The 23,837-nt window shown below is 39.2% G+C and overlaps 3 protein-coding genes across 4 annotated transcripts; 1 reads left to right on the plus strand and 2 right to left on the minus strand.

Moving 5' to 3' along the window:
• Positions 1 to 1,410: 1,410 nt before the first annotated feature.
• mrm1 (mitochondrial rRNA methyltransferase 1 homolog) lies at positions 1,411 to 3,285 on the minus strand. The gene is made up of 2 exons (XM_083933309.1): positions 2,841 to 3,285; positions 1,411 to 2,262 (listed from the first exon to the last, which is right to left on the minus strand). Exons 1-2 carry the CDS (start codon positions 3,164 to 3,166, stop codon positions 1,764 to 1,766), a joined length of 825 nt encoding a protein of 274 aa, XP_083789435.1. The 5' UTR covers positions 3,167 to 3,285; the 3' UTR covers positions 1,411 to 1,763.
• Positions 3,286 to 4,547: 1,262 nt separating this feature from the next.
• Positions 4,548 to 8,614, plus strand: chmp2a (charged multivesicular body protein 2A). Its single transcript, XM_083932934.1, has 6 exons — positions 4,548 to 4,680; positions 6,264 to 6,431; positions 6,516 to 6,695; positions 6,788 to 6,918; positions 7,275 to 7,336; positions 7,761 to 8,614. Exons 2-6 carry the CDS (start codon positions 6,264 to 6,266, stop codon positions 7,880 to 7,882), a joined length of 663 nt encoding a protein of 220 aa, XP_083789060.1. The 5' UTR covers positions 4,548 to 4,680; the 3' UTR covers positions 7,883 to 8,614.
• Positions 8,615 to 9,809: 1,195 nt separating this feature from the next.
• On the minus strand, positions 9,810 to 19,046 carry msl1b (MSL complex subunit 1b). Of its 2 annotated transcripts, none has more exons than XM_083932593.1 (9): positions 19,000 to 19,046; positions 16,555 to 17,245; positions 16,254 to 16,453; positions 15,382 to 15,701; positions 15,173 to 15,237; positions 13,698 to 13,765; positions 12,933 to 13,057; positions 12,770 to 12,842; positions 9,810 to 11,364 (listed from the first exon to the last, which is right to left on the minus strand). In XM_083932593.1, the coding sequence occupies exons 2-9, from the start codon at positions 17,173 to 17,175 to the stop codon at positions 11,274 to 11,276; spliced, it is 1,563 nt and encodes a 520-aa protein (XP_083788719.1). In that variant the 5' UTR covers positions 17,176 to 17,245; positions 19,000 to 19,046; the 3' UTR covers positions 9,810 to 11,273. The 2 variants fall into 2 exon arrangements, with proteins under 2 accessions (XP_083788719.1, XP_083788718.1); XM_083932592.1 differs by having other exon boundaries at positions 15,340 to 15,701.
• Between the last annotated feature and the right edge of the window lie 4,791 nt (positions 19,047 to 23,837).

The following is a 23,837-nucleotide window of genomic DNA, read 5'->3' on the forward strand; positions in this document are numbered from 1 at the left end:
GTTTACAGGTGCGAGATGTTTATTATTATTTAATAAAAAACTCATTTACACAAGGACACAAACAAGGGAGTCGGTTTTAGAAGTGGGGAATATAATTAAATCAGTGGGAAATAGATGGATATGGTCATTAAATACATAAATATGGCTGTGAAATTAACCTGAAATCATGCAATGCATATATAATTACCTTATTTTAATGTTCTTATTATCAGGACTTGTTTTTAAAATCATGTCTTTTAGAGCGATGTGCATTTTACTGTTTAATTTCTTTGTTAAACGCTGGATAATTCCTGTGTCCGTTGATGCATTTGGCAAATGAAAGTGATTCTGATTCTGAAATGTCTAATTCTCAGTTCCCTTGTATCTATTATAAAGTAGACAGATATTAAAGATCCCATTTTGTTGTTTTAAAATCTCATTTTTTTTTATTCTGAAGCAGGTTGAGGTGCTGTACAAATACTGTGAACGTGTCAAAACTCTCAATCCACCGAAAAACGCACACAGTATTCAGAAACAGTGCCTTTAAACGAGCCATCAGGGCTTCCGGTACCATTGTGAAGTCACAACTACACTAGAATATATATATATATATATATATATATATATATTCTAGTGTAGTTGTATATATATATAGATATAGATAGAGGTAGAAAGTGGAGTTGCAGTGCCATTACAGTCATTCCCCGGTAGGCCTGTCGCAGTTAGCGAGGCGGACCCCTTGAGTTACCCAGAGTGCAGTAGGAGAGCCCTGTGAGAAGATTTGGAGGTATAAAACAAAGATGGAGTTGGTTTCAAAGCGAACGCCACAGCTGCCGTGCTGGAGCACTGCAGGTTCAAACCCACTGACCGCGGTGAACCACTTCACCTGAGGTGAGCCAGCAAGTGATTGTCCCTCCCTCTTCCCCCGCGTCCCAGGCCTGTTTGTTCTCACATTACTTGAAATGATCCGGGCCGTGGCTCCAATATGTCTTGTGCTTATACGTCATCAAAACTCAGAGATTTAGTTTTGTCTGCTTTTGAACGTTTTATCCGTCCAAATCTGCAGTAAACACTCCACCTCTGCATCAAACCACTGCAAACCATTTGGCAGCATCTTTTTAAGTGTCCGACATAAGGACCGCTGTCTAGCTCGCCCGTACACGTGCATCCGTGATTTACAAAAGTCACCTCTCTCACCCGGGCCGCGGCCGGCAAGCGTGCCGTGCCTGGGCGCGTTACAGTTGTACTCACACTGGTCAAACGAACCAGACTTTAGCTGTGAAGCGTGTTTGTGCACGGTACAAATGAGTGCGCCCTAAGAGTCCATTTTATTTATTGTTTGCTTTTTTATTTTGTATTTTCAAAATGTCTTTCAGTTGTTATGTTAAATATTCTTTAGAAATAAACATTTATTGATACTTGAAAGGGTGGACTTGCATTATTATTCCATTATCATTATATGAGATGAAAATGGTCTCAATACGGCAAAATTATCACTTCTCGCTACGATTTCTAGGACAATGTATCGCCAAGCAAAACTCGTTATCGCGACAGGTCTATTCCCCGGCTGCAATCACGGTGCAGACGCCAAGAGTGCAGAGGAGGAGGAGCTGGAAACACTGACCAATCAGAGCAGACTGGGCCTTTTTCAGGAAGAGCTCAGGGGGAACAGAGGTATATTCAGACACAGTATAAGAAAAAACAATGTGTTTTTAGTACAGTAAAGCACGTAAAACACAAAATACAACAATGAACCTGAGAATGTGCATGATATAAGGTGGTCATCATCTGGGCGACCTCCTGGACGACAGCAGAGAGTGCAGCAGGATGCCCGTCGCTACAGACACGTTGAGCGACTCGATGCCGGGGAACAGCTCTCTGCCAGCCGGGACGGTGAGGAGAGTGTGACACAGAGAGAGCAGCTGCCGGGACAACCCTTCCCCCTCACTCCCCATCAACAACACCGTGGGTTTGCTCATCTGAAAGTCTGAACACTGAGTGACGGGAACCCCCTGTGCTTCATCGGCTCCCACGGTGCCAACCACCTGCCAGCCCCGCGCCACCTTCCCCTTCACCATGTCCTCCAGGTTTTCATATCCGTAAACCCAGATCACCTCCATGGCGCCCGAGCTGGCCTTACTGACCACGGGAGACAACGGGCAGCTGTGGCGGAGACTGCTGACGACTCTGTCCACGCCGAGGAAGTAAGCCGAACGCAGGATGGCGCCCATGTTCATCGGGTCCTGGATTCTCTCCAGGACGAGCCAGAGAGGGGTGCGTCCGCTGTTGGGTGCAGACAGAGACAGATTAATGCACAGGCTGACACAATTTAATTTACCCAGGGTTCGTACAAGTGCTTGCAATCATTAAAAAAGCAATGAAAAGGTTTGAAAAGTGCTTGAATTTTGAAAAAAGTGCGTGAAATTCTATTCGCATTTTTCTATTTTCTGTCCTTCTATTGTTACAGAACACAATTTTAGTAATTTATAGCATAAAACCATCTCTTTTAACGTGGTAAAAAAATTAATAATCTTCAATATTTGTAGAAATCTATAATTTACCACAGCAGTAAGGTGCTGGAAAAGCTTGAAAATGGACCTTGAAAGCACCAATTTGACCTTGGAAAAGGTGTACGAACCCTGTTTACCTCACTGAGAGAAAAAACTCGCCTCCTTAGAAACATTTAAAAAACTGAAGTCACTGATTGGATAGATATGGGACACATTGACCCAATCAGCTGCGGTCACTCACTGTTACTAAACATTAAAGCGTTAAAATGTCAGATAACTGCTTTTCTGATAAAGCATGATTCATGATATGGGGGGGCCCAAACAAACAGTAGCCCAGGGGCCCATGACCACCTTAATCCGCCACTGGGTGCAGCGTCTCTGTCTTCGGTGAGGTATCCCAGAGGACTCGCTTGCAGACACACTCCCTGATGCACCCGTCCCGAAGACATCTTGTCCAGGTCTCTCTTACTGACCCTGTGGACTGGCACTTCCCGCCGATGAGCCTCCTCACACACCTTCAGCACAGACTCCCTGTGAGAGGCCTCGCCGTCTTTCACAAACAGTTTCAGGGCCTTCCTTCTGCCCTGAGTGAGAGCCAGGACACAGGGAGCGATGCCAAAAACAATCTCATGGCTGTGAGCTCTGGAGTCCAGCGCTGACCTCTGTCCCACCACCATCTTCTGCTGCTGCTGCTGCTGCTGCTTCTTCTCTGCAGGGAAGTCCTCCAGACTCAGCCTCCTCAGTTCAGATGACACCCTGCTGTCGTGCCCTCTCCTCTCATTTGACCTCTGCAACTCTGGGGTCTCATTTCTCCACGCTTTACTCTGAGCTGACCTCTCATGCGTCTGCACACCTTCACGTACAACAGGCTTGTGTTGGACACTGGAGGTATTTAAGGTCCTGCGTCGTCTCTTCACCGCAGGGTTGATGCTGCTGCTGCCCTCTGGACACAGGAGAGATGCTGAGACATGGTAAGAGTCCACTCTGGAGGTTGGTGCAGGCTTGTGCAGTCCTCTGGTCCACACAGGCAGCAACTGGTGCTGAGGAGAGATTCTGCTGAAGAGGAACCACATGTTTAAACAGAGACACTGAGAAGAAACCGTCCATTAATCCACAAATGTTGTTCCTCTGTTCAACAACTCTCTTCCTCCATGGCTGACATGTTAATGCATGAAATACGCACGTGCAAGCCAGCAACGTAAAGTACGGAAGATTATGACCGGATGTCGAACGCTTTCACCTATAAAATAAAAGCAATTTGTGAAAAATAAAGTAAACAATCAGGTACAAAACAAATAGGCTGCATAACGAGTGCAACTTTTTAACGAAATATTTATAAAGTAAAATGTAAAATTACTATATAATATAACATGATATATTTTATCCTGGAATCAGCCAGTAAAATATCCTTCATATGCAAATTCCCAGAAAAAAAACCCAATAATAATAATAACAATAATATTTTGATTTCATATTTTGCTGAACTTGAACTTAATTAAAGTACTTATTTAATATTTGTGCTAATAATAATGATAATAATATTAATAAAAATGGCAATAATAATAATTATATTTCATATTTTTCCTAATTTGAACTTAATTAAAGTACTTAATAATAATGATAATAATAATAATGATACTGCTAATAATAATAGTAATAATAATAATAACATTTAATAGTTTGTACTTATATATATATTTTTAATAAAATAGTTAGAAACTGGAAATTTAAGAACAAAAATATAAAATAACAATATAATAAAATAATAAATTATATCCTGGAATCAGCCTGTAAAATATCCTTCATGTGTAAATTCCTATAAAAAAAGAAAATAATAATAATACATATTTTTGCTGAACTTGAACTTAATTAAAGTACTTATTAAAGCAGAACCAGTTAATAAAGAAAATGTAACAGATTCTTGAATGACGGCTTTTATTTTGAAAGGTCACGTTTCTTCCTGTGGTGCGTGAACTTGACAACTGACTGTGACGCTATGACGCCGGCGGGGGGAAAATGTGACGTCTGTTTTCAAGCTTACGTAATTGCGTCATTTCCCGGAAGTGAAACTATCGCAACACGGAAGTGTCGGAAAGAAAACAAATAATTGTTCAAAATTGTGTCGAGTTGAAGTCGGAGAAGACGCCTCAAAGCACCGACTAACCTCCCGGATCACCGTCTTTTTTACGCGGTGAGAGAGACACATCTGCCGGGGTACTTTTCCGTTAAGCTGCGGTTAGTGGGTGTGAGGCGCTGGAGCTGACAGGGAGGTGTTCAGGCGGATTTAGGAGCTCGAACACGGCCGGACGGAGCCTCCAGGCCTCCGGACACACAACCAACTGTTATTAAACTGCTGAGTAATACTTCCATTAAAACACTGTCGGCAACAGAGTTAGAAACTGAGCCATGATTATGTGTAAAAAACAACATCCTGGGTGATTTTTATTTTATTTATTTAAATGTAAAGTGTGTTTGAGTACACTGGAAAGTGCTATATATTATTAATATTAATATTACTTAAGTTAAAGTACAAATTCCACACGGCAAAAATATGTAAAAATTAAAAACTAATTAAAATTAATACAGGCAGATAGTAAATCCAAAGCACATTAAAATAAGATAGTTTTTGTTTTTATTATTATTAATACAGACAGATAGTTTACCTCAAAAGACATGAAAACAAGCTATGTTTTAATTGTTATTTTTATTAATAATAATACAGACAGATAGTTTACCTCAGAAGACATGAAAATAACCTTTTATTTTTTACTTTTATTATTATTATCACAGATAGTTTACCCAAACACTTGGAAATTATCTAAAGTTTTTATTATTATTTCTTATTTTGATTATTATTAATACAGGCAGATAGTTTTCCCAAATGACATGAAAAAAAGCTAACACTTTTAGTTTTTACATGTATTATTGTTAACACATGTAAATAGCGTAAAAAATTTTCATGTGTTTTGGGTGAACTAACATTTTAATTTTAAATTTGTATTATTATTATCACAGATAGCTTATTTTCATGTGTTTTGGGTAAGCTAACATTTTTATTGTTATTATTATTAATACAGGCATATAGTTTACCCAAAACACAAAGCTAATTACTAATAAATTAACATTATTTTATGTTTTTAAAAAGTTGCCATTTAATTTTCTAATCGTTTCACCTGCACTGTAAACGTTTTTTGTTTTGTGTGCAAAAATGTGTAAAGTAACTCAAGCTATCAGATGAACACAGTTCAGTAAAAGGTTCAATATTAATAGAAAGTTGCATGAGAAGAAAACCAAAGTACCAACGTACTTAGTTTCATCCCACTGATTATAGATAAGTTTGTCAGTTATTTCTTTGATTAATTGATTAATCATTAAGTCATTTAGTCATTAAGTGACTTGTTCTTGTTCTAGGATATTTAATGTACAGTGATACGGAACAGAGAAGACGAAGTAGGACGTAGAGAATGTTTTGGACTTTTTGTTTGAGAAATTAAATAATTATATAATTACATTACATTCAAAGTTGTTTGGTCACTCAACAACTCATTTAATCTGGAAATTGTTTCAGCCCCAGAATTCTTTCCAAAACGTGTTTATCAAGTTAATATTTTTCCATTTAACACAGTAAAGGAATAAGAAAGAAATACATGAAAAAGCACCAAAAGATGAAGTGACTAATCAGTTCTAGAGTCATTTATTTTCCTAGAGTCAGTCTTTACCTGTGCGTCTGTAGTTTGACTGTATCGCCATTCTGCTCTTGCTGTTTCCACACAGATGGAGTTCCTGTTTGGGAAGAGGAGGACGCCGGAGGAGATGCTGAGGCAGAATCAGAGGGCGCTCAATCGAGCCATGAGAGAACTGGACCGGGAGCGCATGAAGCTGGAGCAACAGGAGAAGAAGATCATCGCTGACATCAAGAAAATGGCCAAACAGGGACAAATGGTGAGGGGGAAGGGAAATAACGTGTTTTATGAGGAGAGGCTAGTTTGTCGTCCTGACTGTGATTTGTGTGGTTTGTTTTTGCAGGACGCCGTCAAGATCATGGCCAAAGATTTAGTCCGCACACGGCGCTACGTCAAGAAGTTCATCATGATGAAGGCCAACATTCAGGCCGTCAGTCTCAAGATACAGACGCTCAAGTCCAACAACAGCATGGCGCAGGCTATGAAAGGCGTCACCAAAGCCATGGCCACCATGAACAGACAGGTCTGTCAGAAAAAGCACAAACTCTGAAACACACTCTTTGATGGTGTAAAGCTCCTGATGTTGACGGTGTCGTGTTTTCTCCACTTCTGCAGCTGAAACTGCCTCAGATTCAGAAGATCATGATGGAGTTTGAGAAGCAGAGTGAAATCATGGACATGAAAGAGGAGATGATGAATGACGCCATCGACGACGCCATGGGAGACGAGGACGATGAGGACGAGAGGTAAGGGACTGAGACCAAGCCCCAAACACAGCCACTTCCTTAAGTGCCTAAAATTGCAGTTCTCCGAGTGTCCACTAGGGGCAGGTTTCATAACGGAGCAGTTCCTCATTGAGCCCCATGTTAAATAGGCCGTTTTCACAGACGTCATGCGAAGGTCCCTTGACGCCAGGTGTCATGCAAGTGTACTGAGAAATTGTTGGGACCATAATAACAAATATAACAATAAAGAACCTTGTGTTTCCGGCCCGTCTCTCTAGGAGTCATCACAAACAAACTAAAAATGTGGTTCAAATGTTTGGAAAGGGTTTTGAATTCACTTTGACCATTTTGTGACCGTGTCTCTTCTTCGTGCACAGCGACGCCATCGTGTCCCAAGTGCTGGACGAGCTGGGTCTCAACCTGTCCGACCAACTGTCAGGTAAGAAAACAAGGTTACGCCGACAAAAGCCCCCTGCAAACATAAGGACTATTACAAAAAAGAGCCTTTTTGATGTTTACCCTTGTTGGATTATTAACGTGGTCGCTAACAGAAGGCGTTCTTTGACAGAGAGAGTCGTTATTATTGGAGAGGAAAGTTTAATTTAAAGAAACGACTCTGAAGAGTTTGTGCATTTCAGTCGACTGTGGAATAATTTGGGCGCGGAGCTCAAGCAAAGTAAAGACAATATTCAGTTCAAGAGGTCAGACGGGAGGGTTGTTTTCATGAGGTACAAGAACGAGGAGGAGCTGTGCATTTTATCCCTATTTTCTCTCTTTACTTGCTCGGAAACAAATAAACAAACACAAATGTAATTGATTTCCTTTTGTCTGGTATTTGACGTGTGTGTTTTACCCCCGGGCAGACCTCCCGAGCACCGGAGGGAGCTTGTCTGTGGCCGGAGGAAAGAAGGCCGAGCCCCAGGCCGCCCTGGCCGACGCCGACGCAGACCTGGAGGAGCGGCTGAATAACCTCCGGAGAGACTGAACACGCCGTCACGCGTCCGACGCCGTGACGCAGCCGTTAATACAGACACACACATACTCCAGTCTCTGTGTTTTAGGTCCTTTTTGAAGGTGTAACCGGCAGAACACTCGCTGTTTCCGCCGCGTTATGAAGGTGTGTGGCTTTCTGTTTGAGGTGTTTTCATTTTTCATGCGTGTTTTATGTATTTTATCAACAAACAAAATAAGAAAAACCCTCAAACCTTCGTAGGTTTTCTCATTTACGACTGCCAAACTCTCTGACAGTGAAGATTTATTTCTCCAATCTGTGTAAATACTAACTCCTCATGACGGCACGACGGTGTTTTCACAGTTTATTTAACACTAAAAATGTTTAAAAGAAGCCAAAAGGAGACGGTGAGAGGACAGAAGTGGATGTTTTACGTGTCGTACTGTTCGGACTTCAGGCGTTCTTCGTATCATCATCATATAATCACACTTTTTGCTTTTTGATTATGTTCATTTGTGGGAGTTGACGGTACCTAAAGTGTGTCACCTCGACGTCTTTTCTGTCTAAATTCACAAACGGGGTCGGTTTATTTTACACAACTCTATAAAAAGGACAAAAGAAAGAAACAGAGGTGGCTCTCCAGCGGCGCTGAGGCGCTCGGGAACCGCGTCTCCGTGGTGTTTTTGACGTCAGCTGGATTTTCACCAAAACTTCCCCCGTCCTGTTTTTGCTTTTCTTTCTTCAATAAAGTTTCTTTTTTCCAGATTTAACAAGACGTTCGTCTGATTTAACGACGTTTCACTCAGAGAAACACAAAGAATACAGCTGCATCATGTTGAACTTGTGTCATATAAAGTAGAACTTCAGCTTTTCTTAGTTTGTTATTGACAAACATGCACTTTACACAATGATACGGAGAAACAAGGAAATAGTAGAATTGGGATTGAACTATAATAATTATTTTTCAAAAATGTAAAATAATATTTTATATAAATTCTTTTTTGTGTTTTTAAGTCTAAATTTATTCTTTAAATTCATAAAAATCCAGTGAAATTGATTTTATTTATGTATATAATATTTTAAATACAAAATAAATGTTAAAAATGTGTTTAATGTTCTATTCATAGTGTTCAAAATGTATAATGACCTTTTTACACTCAGTTTTGTCATGCATATATAACGTGCATAATATATAAAATAGAGCCTGGATAATATATAATAAATAATATGCATTAAATATAAAATAGTGCCTGGATAATATATAATAAATAATATGCATAAAATATAAAATAGAGCCTGGATAATATATAATAAATAATATGCATAAAATATAAAATAGAGCCTAGATAATATATAATAAATAATATGCATTAAATATAAAATAGATCCTGGATAATATATAATAAATAATATTCATAATATATAAAATAGAGCCTGGATAATATATAATAAATAATATGCATAATATATAAAATAGAGCCTAGATAATATATAATAAATAATATGCATAAAATATAAAATAGAGCCTGGATAATATATAATAAATAATATGCATAAAATATAAAATAGAGCCTAGATAATATATAATAAATAATATGCATTAAATATAAAATAGATCCTGGATAATATATAATAAATAATATTCATAATATATAAAATAGAGCCTGGATAATATATAATAAATAATATGCATAATATATAAAATAGAGCCTGGATAATATATAATAAATATGCATAATACATCAAATATTATAAATAATATTCATAATATATATATATATAAGTGTAGTATCCAGTGTTTTGTAACCCAGAGCGCACTGACATTTATTTTTAATCTGTAAAATAAAAAATCCTTTAAAATTCTTTAATAACTACATTTTAAAAGTGTTTAAGTGCATTTAAATAAAAAAATCAGATTTTCTAAAACTCAAAACCAAACGCCACCAAACCCAAATTACCGTAGACACGTTCATTTTTATTCCAAAAGAATTTAACTTTCAAAACTGTAAATTTGTCAACATACAATTATAGAACAATATTGAATGTACTGAACACTTCGAACATTAAATAATAAAAAAATAACAATAGCCATGTTTTATGTACATTTCTTTCTGGAAGCTATGTACAGAAAAAGAAACTCAACTGTGTGTTTTCCAAACAGACGCCGGGCAGTCGAAGCGTTAGAGCTGCAACAAACAAAAGAAGCCATTGCATCGTACGTAAAAAGAGGCCGAGCGAACGCAGCGGGGGAGGAAACACGGGCGGAAATCAAACACCGGGAGGAAGAGAGTAACTGGCAGCATGTTAAAGAGCGTACATCCCTAGAACTACAGCTAGAAAAGCGTATTCGTCGTCTAAAAAGGTTCCCTGGACACGTCAAATATCCCCCAGGGAACAAATGCGTACACACGAGTCGCCTAATATCCACTGGATGTGAGCGTACGGGAAAGATCGGACACACCAACGATCAGAACGGTTATTAGATGGATGAACGCGGCGGCCGTGGCTCCAACAGCGCGGCCGAAAGTCATGCTTTTAAAAGAATATTCTGGAGTTTCCGCAGCCCGATGAGCAGAGATCAGTCTCCGCTCGAGGGGTTGAAGCCATGCTACCGTGGTTATTCTTGAAACAGCTAAATAAGAGTCCATGCAACTCACGTGTAAAAAGAAAGAAAGGAAGAGAAAAGGGGACAGAACACTGGGTTTTTACGCCACCCGCTCGAATTGTAGGCGCCGTTGTTGTTTCGTGACACGAACCGGGAACACGCGACAATCATCTGGTTGTTGCTTTTTCTTAAATTGGACCGGGCTGCGATTTTTATGCTCAAAACTCCCGACATCACACGAAACATTGGTCAAATCTGATTTGACGTTGTGTGCGAACGATTAAAGGAAACACGCAGCAGGGTACGGTCTGATGGTACGGTCTGATTTTGCCTTTTTTTAGGCGGAGAGAATGAGCGCGGTGGGATTAACCCTGAACAAAAGGTTGTTGCATTGCTCGTGACGTACAGCACAAGCGCTTTTTATTTTTTTTACACCCCCACATGAATGCGCTCAACGTTAGAGTCCACTTGACTGCATAGAAAGTCCACTTTGTATGTGAGGAAGTCAGTTCTGGATGGCACAGCTGCAACATCTTACATACACTTTTTTAAAATGTATGATCTTCAACAGCTGCGAACACGACAGGGACTTTAATCTTGTGGCATCCGGGGATTAATCTCCCTTCAGATGTGTCAGAGACCAAAAATATCGCAGCGATCTTCTATGATACTCTGCAGGAGATCAGCTGGTCCGTGTGGAGACTTCAGAGTGAAAACAACAGCAGTTAAACTGTACACGGCGACCGGTGACGTGTCCTTTCAGCCCCCACAGGCAAGACAAAAATAGCGTTTTCTAATCTGAGCGTGGAGCGGCGTCTCTCACTTTCGACAGGTCCGGTGCGGAGTGTGTTTTTTGGGCACCTCGATGCGACATCGACTTCTGTCGTCCAGCCAAGGCAGCTCGAAGTTCCTGCAAGAAAAGAATAAACGTTTCAGTTTAAGATTTCCATGTTTTTAAATTTAACTGCAGGAAAAAAAATAAAAATAAAAGTACAGACGTGTGACAAATTAAAGACAAGACAACGTTCTCTGCGTCCATCATCAAAACGACAAATGAGGAATGATCTGTTGATCCTTTCACACATAAACAGTCGGACGCAGTTGTCTCAATTTTTTACTCAGTCTTTACGCCTTTGTCAAAGTCAAATTCTCGCACTTTTCGAGCATTTTAAGTTGCATTTTCACGCTTTTCCGGCACCATAAAAACGTGGTAAACTACGTATTTGTGTGCAGAACAATCCTCAATGTTCAGTAGATTTATTATTGCACTTGTTCGTCACATCAAATTAGAGGTTATTGTCCTTTAAACAACCAACATGATGTTTGGAGACAGTGAACGACAAATGAAAAGAAAACCAACTCCACATAAATATAATCACCAAATATTCTGATCATCTGAGAATCAGATAGTTATTTTTGATGCAAAAATGTCAGAAAATGTTATTTTCAGTCGCTCGTCTTTTCTGTGTTCTATCATATACGCCATCACCGTATAACAGAACCATTAAAGCACTTTGTTAAAAATCCAAGAACTTTAGTCAAACCTCGTAAACACCGCGCTTAAATGCAAGTGTTTTCAAGGATTTCCAGCACCCGTACGTACACGTTTATCAATCAGTTGAAGTACAAAGTCTGTTAAATGTCCGACTGACGTATGAATAGAGCAGCTCATTGTCCGGAGCATTCACCGTGAGCGGGTGGGCGTGTTGATGACGTTTCATGTTGCGGTTCGAGTGAAAGGGGAGGCAAACAAACATCCGAGGTCGATTTACACAAAGACGCCAACATGAACGTCTAACAGAACAGAGAGACAATGAGATTTGGCAACGTCTGTGGCAAGTGCGGGCGCCAAACTCATCAGACAAATTCAAGGAATAGCTCGGGGAGACGAACGGGCTACGTGACCGCGGTGTAACCTGCGTCATGTCCTGCGTCATGTCCTGCCTCCTGCACGATCTACCCAGCGCCGGTTTCTCCAGTTCGAGAGAACACGTCTGACACGGAAAAACATCTGTTCTCCTGATTCTCCTGATGTCTGAAGTTTATTATTTTAATACTGTTTAATAAAGTTTTTGTTTCCTAAACAATCGAGGCTCAGTAAAACGTTTAAATGACTAATCTGTAAAAAAGGTTTTGCGTGTTTCTTCCTTCCATTCTCTCGTCTTTCTTTCACCGGTTCATTTGTTTTTTCACTTTTTAACCATTTTTGGAAACACTTGGAAACGTCCTGCCGTGCAGAATCACCAGAGGAATGATGCCATGAGGTAAAAACAGTTAAAATGTCACAAAGCAGAATTTAAGACAAACACACTTACTGTTGTGAGAGTTTTGGCAGCGGTCGTCCAAACGCCACCACGGGTAGGAAGGGAGTGATCACTAAAGTTTCAACTGGAGGAAAAATAAGAATCCAATTAGAAAAACATGCCGCAAATGCTGCTGAACTGCGGTTTAATTGTGAATAAAGCCGCGCAGACGTACCGTCGTCAGTGTCGGGGTAGAAGGATAAGAGCTCAGGTTCGGTCTCCACGACGACCTTCTTTCTGTTCATGCGCTGCTGCAAACGCTGGAACATGCGCTGCTCTCTGATTCGCTGGATGTCCCACCTGAAAACACGGAAGGTCAGTCAAAACGGCAGCAGGACTAAACAATAAATCTCCTTTATTGTTGGAAGAAACTCTTGATTATTTGTAGCTTAAAGACTAAACAGACGTCTGGGAACTTCATTACTCCACAAATTCAATCAGTCCTTCACTAAACACTAAATCTCAACCATCCTGTGTTTCCTTTTCTGTGTTTACAGGAGGAATTTCTTTCCTCAGGCTGTCCGGGTCCTGAACCAGCGGCTTACTTAGATAATACTAAAGGTTGAATTAGTCTTTTGTGCTATTTTAACTATAATATTGTATTTAATGATCAAACTCCGGGCTTTCCCCCACTTAAACGTATATTACAGTGAAGCATACGTGACCAGCTTTCTATCATAGCATCTGTCACTGTCATAGTTCAGACCTAAAGAGTTTTATGTTTATTTTCTCATCTTTAATCTATATTTCTTGTTTGTGTTATTAACATGGTGATTTATCTAAATCATTTCATGTAAATTGATGTTCTAGTTGTTAATATTTGTTTAAAAACAGTCGATTTTCCTGCTCAGTACACACTTTAATCAACAGTTTCAGTCGATCTCTGGTCAAAACTAAAGAAACGTATGTATTCAAATATCTTAAGTCAAGTGTTTGGTACCTTTTTCTCCTCTTCTCATCCAACTCCAGCTTCAAGTGGCGTTTCAGGAACACGCTGTCGTCCATCAGCTTGATGGGGAGACAAAGTCACACACGTGATTCATGAGCAGAGTGAGGACATTTTATTGTAACCGATCCGTTTTCCATAGCATTTCGAGAGAAATGTCTGTACGGGGCCATAAAGTCCTACAACAATGGTTGCCGTTGCCATGTTCGCTTCCGTAAACATCTTTGTGGCGTGATGTCATTAATGATCAACCGTTCATGTGGGTAACTTCAGGAGTGTGAGGTGTTCACACAGCGATCCATAGACCGGCCACATTTAAAGACGTAATGTGAAAGGCCAAACAAAAACTCAGATTTGAGCAATAAATCGGAATTGTGCATTAAGACCTGCAGTTTGAACGCAGCCTTAATTCTATTTTTAAATGAAAGCCAGATGACAGCAGGGGCAGCGGGTCATGTAATCGGCCCAGACATCGTGTAACAACGGACTGATTTGATCATTTATCATTTCGTTCAATCCAATTTTATTTATAGTGCCAGATCATAAAAAAACTTATCTCAGGACACTTTACAGACTAGGTATAGACCACACTCTAAGTAGTAGTAGTAGTAGTTGTTGTTGTTTTGTTCTAGTAGTAGTAGTTGTTGTTTTGTTGTAGAAGTAGTAGTTGTTGTAGTAGTAGTAGTAGTAGTAGTAGTAGTAGTTGTTGTTGTTGTTGTTGTTGTTGTTGTAGTAGTAGTAGTAGTTGTTGTTTTGTTGTAGAAGTAGTAGTTGTTGATGTTGTAGTAGTAGTAGTAGTAGTTGTTTTTATAGTAGTAGTTGTTTTTATAGTAGTAGTAGCAGTTGTTGTTGTAGTAGTAGTTGTTGGTGTTGTTTTGTTGTTGTAGTAGTAGTAGTAGTAGTAGTTGTTGTTGTTTTGTTGTAGTAGAAATTGTTGTTATAATAGTAGTAGTAGTAGTAGTAGTAGTAGTAGTTGTTTTGTTGTAGAAGTATGAGTAGTAGTAGTAGTAGTTGTTTTGTTGTAGAAGTATGAGTAGTAGTTGTTGTAGTAGTAGTAGTAGTAGTTGTTTTGTTGTAGAAGTATGAGTAGTAGTTGTTGTAGTAGTAGTAGTAGTAGTTGTTTTGTTGTAGAAGTATGAGTAGTAGTTGTTGTAGTAGTAGTAGTAGTAGTTGTTTTGTTGTAGAAGTATGAGTAGTAGTTGTTGTAGTAGTTGTTGTAGTAGTAGTAGTAGTAGTAGTAGTAGTAGTTGTTGTTGTTGTTTTGTTCTAGTAGTAGTAGTAGTAGTAGTTGTTGTTGTTGTTTTGTTCTAGTAGTAGTAGTAGTAGTATATGTTGTTGTTGTTGTCGTAGTAGTAGTTGTTGTACCGTAAGTCATCGTTATATACTGGCTCAATGGTTATCAATTTTTTTGTATTACATGTGAGTTCATTTTTAAACTCCAGCGGCAGAAGTATTATCATGTGTCTCACCTCCGCGGGGTTACAGGACTCTTCCTCTTCCAAAGGCTCTATGTGCTTCTCCCTCCAGGACGGAACTGGGACGAAGAAAGAAGGAGGGACAAGAAGTTACTCTGAGATAACGGGGTTGGATCATTGGATGGATATAGTGATTAAAGATGGATATAGGTCACGCTTACAAACAATCAGCATATCATGTACTACATGAGAAGTCCACTCACTGGCCACCTCTTCTTCCTTTTTAGGGGAAGTCTCCCGTAGAGGAGACAGAGGAGGTTGGTTCCAGCAGCAGAGGTACATCTCTGTAGTAGACATGAAGGGCAGGTCTTCGATCTGACAGCTCAGCTGCGGCTCCTCTTTGAACGGGAGCGTGATCTCCCTCTCGACCACCGACCTCATGGGAACGATTTTCTCTGGGGTTTCCTTAATGCGCAGCTCTCTTTGACTGGGAGAGCCTGGCTGGATCTCAGGCTTCGGGGGCTGGAGTTTGGCGGTTTTCCCCCGCGATTTCTGGACCTTCCCGTCTCCAAAGCAAGATTTCCTGTGTGCGCGTGTGCAAAGAGAAGGATTAGTTACTACAATATCACAAGACTTTTTATTCAAGAACTATATATCTTTAGAAATTTGCACAAATAAAGAAATGGAATAAGGAAGCCTGCATAATTTCACATCTTACTCTGTGAATTAAGGATTTATTTGGATTAAACCAGAGTTGGTGATTGTTTGAACAGTGGAAAGACAAACTAATACGGGTTTGTCTCTGTCCAGCCTGAATGAAGTGTGTTTTGGTACGTTAACAAATTAATTAAGCTAATGAGTTCGAAGAAAGAGGGAAACTTGAATTCAAAAAAGGTGTATGGTCGAATTTTTCCGTTTTGTGACGTTGTTTTCGTTATTCATTAGTGTAGTGAACTGCTGGATGAATATACCAGTGATCGCTTGTTGCCGGGCTGACTAACATATGACCCTAAGAACGGGTTAGATTACATCATATTAATGAACTGTAAAGTGTCCTTTTCTACTTGCATTACTGTGGTTTCATTAAATATAAGTCACATAAGAGAAGCTTAGCGCTGTCTGCTATTAACTTTACCTCTTTTGACCTTTGCCTCCCCGGCTAAAGGGGAGCGGAGCGGCTGTCTTGGGCCGCGGACTCTCCTCTGCGTCCATATCCCACATGTCCTCTTTGTCAGGGGTCCATGGCTCCAGGGGCTGGAAAAGGCGCTTGTCACGCGGTGGGTCCTTCTTTGTGAGCTGCAGACGGCGCTCCATGCGTTCAATACGCGCAAGCAGCTGCAAAAAAAAGAAAAAAGACCCGGGCAAAAACTTTAAATGCTTTTAAAATCAACATTATGCAACAGACCAATACTGGTTGGTTAAATACTTCTACATACTGTATCCTTTTCTGCTTTGAGGTCATCGATCTCCTTGTCCTTGGACTGCAGCTGTTGTTGCTGTTGTTCGATGAGGTCCAGTTGGAGGAGGAGAATCTGACGGAGGCAGTTGGCCTGTGTGTGGGGATTTGCAGGGGTCTTCCTGATGTTCCTCCACTTGCCCTCAGAGGAGAGTTCAATGGATGCAGTGCCAACGACTTCAGGGACGACCCCCTTCACACTGTCATCCGCACCAGCATCCTTGGGGTTATTGTTCAGAGCCATCTGAGGGTTATCCATGTTGTCAGCAGAGAGGGGTTTACCTTTCACTGGGGTTCCCTCACCCCCCATTTGTCTGACAGGGGACAATACCCCCACAGTGTTATTGTCTCCTTGAACTACTTCTGCAACTGTGGCTGCGAGGGAAACTTTGCTGCTCATGTAATTCTGGTCTAAGTCCTTTGATTTGCTCGGGATCTCGCCCCCGTGTGCGTTTTTAACATCTAAAAGGAAGTCGCGGGACTCCCCCTTGAGGCTCACGGCTCTCGCGGTGGCGGCCCCGAAATGTGTCTTGTCAAAGTCACCGGTGTCGGCGTCCTGCTTGAATCCTGTGTGTGGAAACAATGTGGACCTCAGAGTCATGGCGAACACAACAACGGCTGTTCATCCTGCAGCGCCTCAACCACAGACACCTCCCATGAGTGCTGCTGTCCTGCAAAACAGAGACAAAGACACAAGTTTTATTACACAAGACACAAGTTTTATTACTGTTGTCTGTTTAACTGGAGGCGTATTGTCTCTATAGTGTTGTAAAATATATACACTAACTATGGCAAGTGATTTTAACATTAAAGAACTAGACAGGATGTGTTGCAGATATCTGTAATTCAGTCCTTTCTGGTCAAAAGAGCATTTCCCATATCCACAATAGGCTTACACCGATATGGATTTTTTAGGGTCAATGCCGATAGGGACTTTCGATAAAAATCATAAAAATTAGACAATGATGATAACAAATGTGATGAGTCGTAATTTCTTTTTAAAAAAAGGATAATTTATTGAAATTAAAAAGGCGTCACCAGCAAAACAGAGCTGCATGTGGACGCCTGTCTGTAAATAATGACAGAAAAAAACTATCGACGACCGCAGCAGCCCGCAACGGCAGATGCGATAAACCGAAAAAAACGCAAATATCGTCCGATAATATCAATGTATCATAAATGCACAATGAAATTCCTACTAGTACTAATCACGTCACTTTTTGCTTTCCATGTGCATTGAGCTTTCAGTTCTAGATAAGCACAATTATAATTTAGATATCTATAAAGAACATTCTGGATATCTTTAATGTAATTCTTACTAAGGACGAACTCACATTTCAGATATCCACAACAATGACGTCACTTTTACCATTCACGTGTATTGGGGCTTTCAGTTCTAGATACCAACACTTACATTTTAGATAGCTGTAATGTAATTCTTACTAGGAAAACTGCACCTGTATGCATCGGTAATGACAAAAGCTGGGTCTGACAGACTGTTATAGGGAAGGTTTTCTTTGCCACCGTATGTTGGGTCTAAGAAAATCATAAATAAGTCATAGAGTGTGGTCTACACCTACTCTGCAAAGTGTCCAGAGATACCCTTTGTTATGATTTGGCACTATAAATAAAATTAAACTGACTCGAGTAGTCATAATTTGAATTTCAGATATGCTTAGTGTAATTTTGACTCCCTAAAAATACATTCTAACAAGTAAAAAATGTCATTACCGATACGTAAAAGTGCCCTTTTTCCTAGTAAATTACAGATATGTAAAATGTAAGTGTGGATATCTAGAAGTGAAAAGCCCCAATACACATGAATGTCAAAAGTGACGTCATTGTTGTGGATATGTGAAACGAGAGGAAGAATGTCACTGTGGGTATCTTTAACTGTCATTTTTAAGAGTAAGAGCGCTATTTTAAATGCTTTTATAAATGTCTAAAATGTAATTACAGAGAGGAGTAAAGTGTAAACCGCTTGCCATAACACTAACTGTTCACACTTGGACTAAACCAAAGCAGCGACACTGAGCCTTTTACTCCTTTTCCTATAAACCGAGGCTAAGCTAACATTAGCACCGCGGCACAAACACTCATTCAGACACAAACTAGTCCCGTTAATCGGATTTAAACTCACTACTGAGTCAGAACAGAGTAAAATGCGGGGACTCGGGAGTGGCTGTGAAGGAGGACACTGGCTGCAGCCTGCGCCTCCATTTTGGCTCTCGCGAAAAACAATAACAGCTATGCTAAGCTAACGTTAGCAGCTAACGTTAGCTCCGGCTAGTTTAACCGATAAAATATATAAATAAAGAGCACAGAGCGAAGCGACTATAACGACCGCGTTGTTAAAGACTCCTTCTCGGGCAGGAGTGTGTTTGTTGACGTGTGTTTGTCGTGTGTGTTGTGTTATTGAGCTCACCTCGACCGCTGTTCAGGTCCACCTGCGGACTTCCTTCATGTTCCCTCTCAACACTAATTTAAAGCGCCCACGACTGCGCATGCGCCAAGGGTTGGATGGCCATTTCTAGTGTTTTGAAGGTTTGGATGAAAACAGCAACAAACTATTATTATTATTATTATTATTACTATTATTACTATTATTATTATTATTATTATTATTATTATTATTATTATTATTATGTAATTATGTCACTGTGGTCATGTTAGGGACAGTGGTAGGCATACATTTACTCAACTGCTGTGATAAAGTACAAATTTGAGGTATTGTAGACTTTATTTTAGTGCTACAATCTTTATATTTTATTATATTTTTGTTTTACTTGAGTCACAATCTTACTATCTTATTATTATATTATATTATATTCATTAACTTTTTTAAATGTTACTTCTCTATTATTTTAATTTGAGATATTGTAGACTTTATTTTAGTGCTACAATCTTTATATTTTATTATATTTTTGTTTTACTTGAGTCACAATCTTACTATCTTATTATATTATATTATATTTATTAACTTTTTTTATTTTACTTCTCTATTACTTGAATTTGAGATATTGTAGACTTTATTTTAGTGCTACAATCTTTCTATTTTATTATATTTTTGTTTTACTTGAGTCACAATCTTACTATCTTATTATATTATATTATATTTTATTCATTAACTTTTTTAATTTTACTTCTCTATTATTTGAAATTGAGGTATTGTATACTTTATTTTAGTGGCATAATCTTTCTATTTTATTATATTTTGCTTTACTTGAGTCTCAAACTTACTATCTTATTAAATTATTTATCTATTATTATTTTATTTTACTTATCTATTATTATCTATTGCTGTACTAAAGTACAAATGTAAAGTATTGTAGACTTTATTTTAGTGCTACAATCTTTGTATTTTATTATATTTTTGTTTTACTTGAGTCACAATCTTACTATCTTATTATTATATTATATTTTATTCATTAACTTTTTTAATTTTACTTCTCTATTACTTGAATTTGAGGTATTGTATACTTTATTTTAGTGGCATAATCTTTCTATTTTATTATATTTTGTTTTACTTGAGTCACAAACTTACTATCTTATTAAATGATTCATCTATTATTATTTTATTTTACTTATCTATTATTATTTATTGCTGTACTAAAGCACGTTTCAGGTATTGTTTACTTTACTTTAGTCCAATATTTCTGTTTTATTATATTTTCTTTTACTTGTTGACTTTTGCATAAAAGGTAATGTAAAAGATAAACGATTATTCAGTTTTAATGTAATTTTGCAGCTGCTAAAATAATAATAATAATAAAAAAACAAGCAAAAATGCCCCAAATAAACATTATCAAGTCAAACCGTGTGGAAATGAACTTTAAAACCACTTCAGGGGAAAGTTTACGTGTCTTTCAGGGTTCAGGATGTAAAACAACAACATTTATAAATAAATAAACAAAAGTAACTGTCCATTATTGATCAGTATTTCCTTTATTTGCTCTTTCTGAGAGTGAAAACATGATGCAACTTTGTCTCAAATCACTTTATTTTTCTGTCTGATGATTTTTCTGATCAAACATGAAGCAAATATTCCCGACACACAAGATTACGCACGAGTCGGTGAAGAGGAGAAGAGGAGACAACACCTCTGCTCCTGTTGGACCTGGAGGAACAGGAAGTGAGGCAGGATGTTAAACGCAGCCACGCAGATCCGTTTATATCCAAAGAACAAAAGGGAAAACACACCTAGAGGTTTCCCTTCTGCTTCTGGTGCAGCCCCAGCAGCGCACCGTGCAGACGCTCCTCTGGATCTGAAGGCCTGAGAGAGAGAAAGAGAGAGAAAGAGAGAGAGAGAGAGAGAAAGAGAGAGAGAGAGAGAGAGAGAGAGAGAGAGAGAGAGAGAGAGAGAGAGAGAGTCTAAATCTGCGGTTTTCTTGAAATCTGCTCAAACTCTCAGTGACTCACGTCTCGCTTCGTCTCTCCCTGTGGTTGAGCAGGAAGTCCACAAAGTTCTTCTGCACCATGGAGTCCATGATTTTGCTGATTTCGCTGGCGATGGTCGACTCGGCGTATCTTCTGCTCACCTGCTGCTCATCCTCACCGAGGCTTGGCACAGACACGGACGCAGAACCACAAATGAGACAGATGCAAAACCACAAATGACACAGATGCAAAACCACAAATGACACAGATACAAAACCACAAATGACACAGATGCAAAACCACAAATGACACAGATGCAAAACCACAAATGACACAGATACAAAACCACAAATGACACAGATGCAAAACCACAAATGACACAGACACAAAACCACAAATGAGCAGAGCTGCAGCTCCTGAAGTCTCCACTCTTTCTGTCTCTTTCTGACTCTTTTGCCTCATTTTGTTGACTCCTTTTGACTCTCTCTGACTCTCTTCGACTCTTTTTTATTCTTTTTTGACTCTTTTTAACTCTTTCTGCCTCTTTTGACTCTTTCTAATTCTTTCTGACTCTTTTTGTTGACTCTTTTTGAGAATCATCTTCCATAATTTGCTGCAGAAGCTGAAATAGCAACTTTTTCTGCAGGATTTTCCATCGTTGAATCAGACTTTCGTAACAACGTACATCTGCATTCACAGAGCAGCCAATAGGAACACTTTCTCTCGCTGTTTGTCTCTGAAATAACCTGTTGGCCAACGTCTCCCGTCACGGACTAGATTTTCTAAAGCCTGAAAACACAACTGAGAGGAGGTGCAGATGCCTAGAGTTCTCTCAGAACACTTGAATTACAACCCAACGCAAAAGGATTTCTTTCTCAATGAATAAATAAGAAGCTGTAATGGTTTGTTTAGGTGCTAAAATGTGACATCTTCATATATTAAACAGATTTGAGAAGCTAAAACTCTGGGGAAGTGTAGTGAGACTAACCCTGTGAGTTCAGGCCGAGCTTCTGTGTCTGCGTGCAGCGCTCCGAGCAGCCAGACGACCAAAACCTCCAACAGCACGACCTTCATCATGACCTTGAAGCAGAAATGTTTCATTAAATGAGATCTGATAATAAAAAATGCCCAAATGCAGCAGTCTAAGAGCATTTGGACTAAACTTTAAGCTTAAATCAAGTGCGAACAACCACATTAAAGTCATTTTTAAGTGCATTTTCTTACCTTTAAATTGAGATGTCTTAAAATCATGCAATAAGAAAGTGCCTTCCCTGGAGGACTGCCTTCAGAAAATGAGCTTTTATACAGTTTTCTCAGAGGCAAACGTGTCGTAGGAGGAAAGGGAGCTGGAAAAACATTTTAGTTACGGCACATTAAAGCATTAATGAAACACAGGTGACAAGCGATGAGCGATAAGCAGCGCCGTGATAAATACAGAGAGAGGGAATGGATTTCCAAAGAGTTAAAAACCTTTACAGGAGAAGACGCACGCACCATTAAACTAATGAAAAAGTGGCACATTAGCGGCGTATGAAGAACTAATGGTTTGTTAGATAAAGACGTAAAACGAGGGCGTAAATGTTCAGTATCAGGATGTTTGACTGAAGCTTATCTTATCAAAAAGAAACTACACATATTTACACTGACTTGTAAGTGATGCAGCAGCTCTTTATATAAACACTGAAATTATAATTGAACACAGCTGCCTGCATTATTACTTTGATTTGTTTACTTGTTACTGGTGGTTTCTTGCTTCTAATATTGAGTTTTATGAAAAAAAAAACCACTTATATGAATAAAATGTATTATCATTATAATTAAGTTGTATTCTGATATTTAACTGGATAAACAGTAATCATTAAAATAATCAAAAACCAACTCAAAGTGTATTTAAGTACTTGATTAAATGTACTTAGTTACATCCCACCTCTCATATACAGTGGAGCAGAATTATAAAGTAAGATCCTTTATTTAAGTAGAAAAATGATCTTTTACAAGTAAAAGTTCTCATTTTCAAAATGTTACTTAAGTTAAAGTACATAAGTATCATCAAATGTACTTAAAATATCAAAAATAAAAGTCTTCTGCACTTTTATATTATGGCTCCAAGAGGGCACTTTAGCACATGTTCATGCTCCTAGAGGGCACTTTAGCCCACGTTTTGGCTCCTAGAGGACACTTTAGCACATGTTTTGGCTTCTAGAGGGAACTTTAACAAGATTTGGCTCCTCAAGGGAACTGTAGCACACGTTTTGGCTCATATAGGACACCTTAGCACACGTTTTGGCTCCGACAGAGCACTTTAGCACATGTTTTGGCCTCTAGATGGCACTTTAGCACGTATTTTGGCTTCTAGAGGGCACATTGACACGCGGTTTGGGCACTTTAGCACACATTTTGGCTCCAAGAGAGCACTTTAACCTGCGGTTTGGCTCCTAGAGGGCCCTTTAGCAAATGTTTCGGCTCCAAAAGGACACTTTTGCACACGTTTTCACTCAAAGAGCGCACTTTAGCTCACGTTTTGGCTCCAACAAGAGGGCACTTTAACCCGCGGTTTGGCTCCCAGAGGACCCTTTAGCACATGTTTTAGCACTAGAGGTTACTCTAGCACACGTTTTGGCTCCAGGATGGGAATTTAGCACACATTTTGGCTCTTATTAGACACTTTAGCACATGTTTTAGCACTAGAGGGCACCTTTGCACACGTTTTTCAACGATTGGACCCCTGTGCATGCCAGTGCATTTACCTGTGCATTATCACTTCGTATTGTTATTCTGCAGGTGTAGTTCCCACACTGGCCTGCTGTATTCGCCACATCACCAGGGGGCGCTGTGACAGGCTTTACTGACGTCACCGACGAGGAAGTACTTCACTTCCTGTCACTC

This window comes from Echiichthys vipera (assembly GCF_963691815.1).
Source record: "Echiichthys vipera genome assembly, chromosome: 18".
Classification (NCBI taxonomy): Eukaryota; Metazoa; Chordata; class Actinopteri; order Perciformes; family Trachinidae; genus Echiichthys; species Echiichthys vipera.

Coding starts and splice junctions, on each gene's coding strand:
- mrm1 (XM_083933309.1), bottom strand. CDS start 3,166: ATGGTGGTGGGACAGAGGTCAGCGCTGGACTCCAGAGCTCACAGCCAT. Junction 2,263..2,840: donor GCACCCAGTGGCGGATTAAG/GTGGTCATGGGC, acceptor TGCACCCAACAG/CGGACGCACCCCTCTCTGGC.
- chmp2a (XM_083932934.1), top strand. CDS start 6,264: ATGGAGTTCCTGTTTGGGAAGAGGAGGACGCCGGAGGAGATGCTGAGG. Junction 6,432..6,515: donor TGGCCAAACAGGGACAAATG/GTGAGGGGGAAG, acceptor TTGTTTTTGCAG/GACGCCGTCAAGATCATGGC. Junction 7,337..7,760: donor CCTGTCCGACCAACTGTCAG/GTAAGAAAACAA, acceptor ACCCCCGGGCAG/ACCTCCCGAGCACCGGAGGG.
- msl1b (XM_083932592.1), bottom strand. CDS start 17,175: ATGACTCTGAGGTCCACATTGTTTCCACACACAGGATTCAAGCAGGAC. Junction 15,238..15,339: donor ACATGATATGCTGATTGTTT/GTAAGCGTGACC, acceptor TCTTCGTCCCAG/TTCCGTCCTGGAGGGAGAAG. Junction 11,365..12,769: donor CTGCCAAAACTCTCACAACA/GTAAGTGTGTTT, acceptor CTTTTCTTGCAG/GAACTTCGAGCTGCCTTGGC.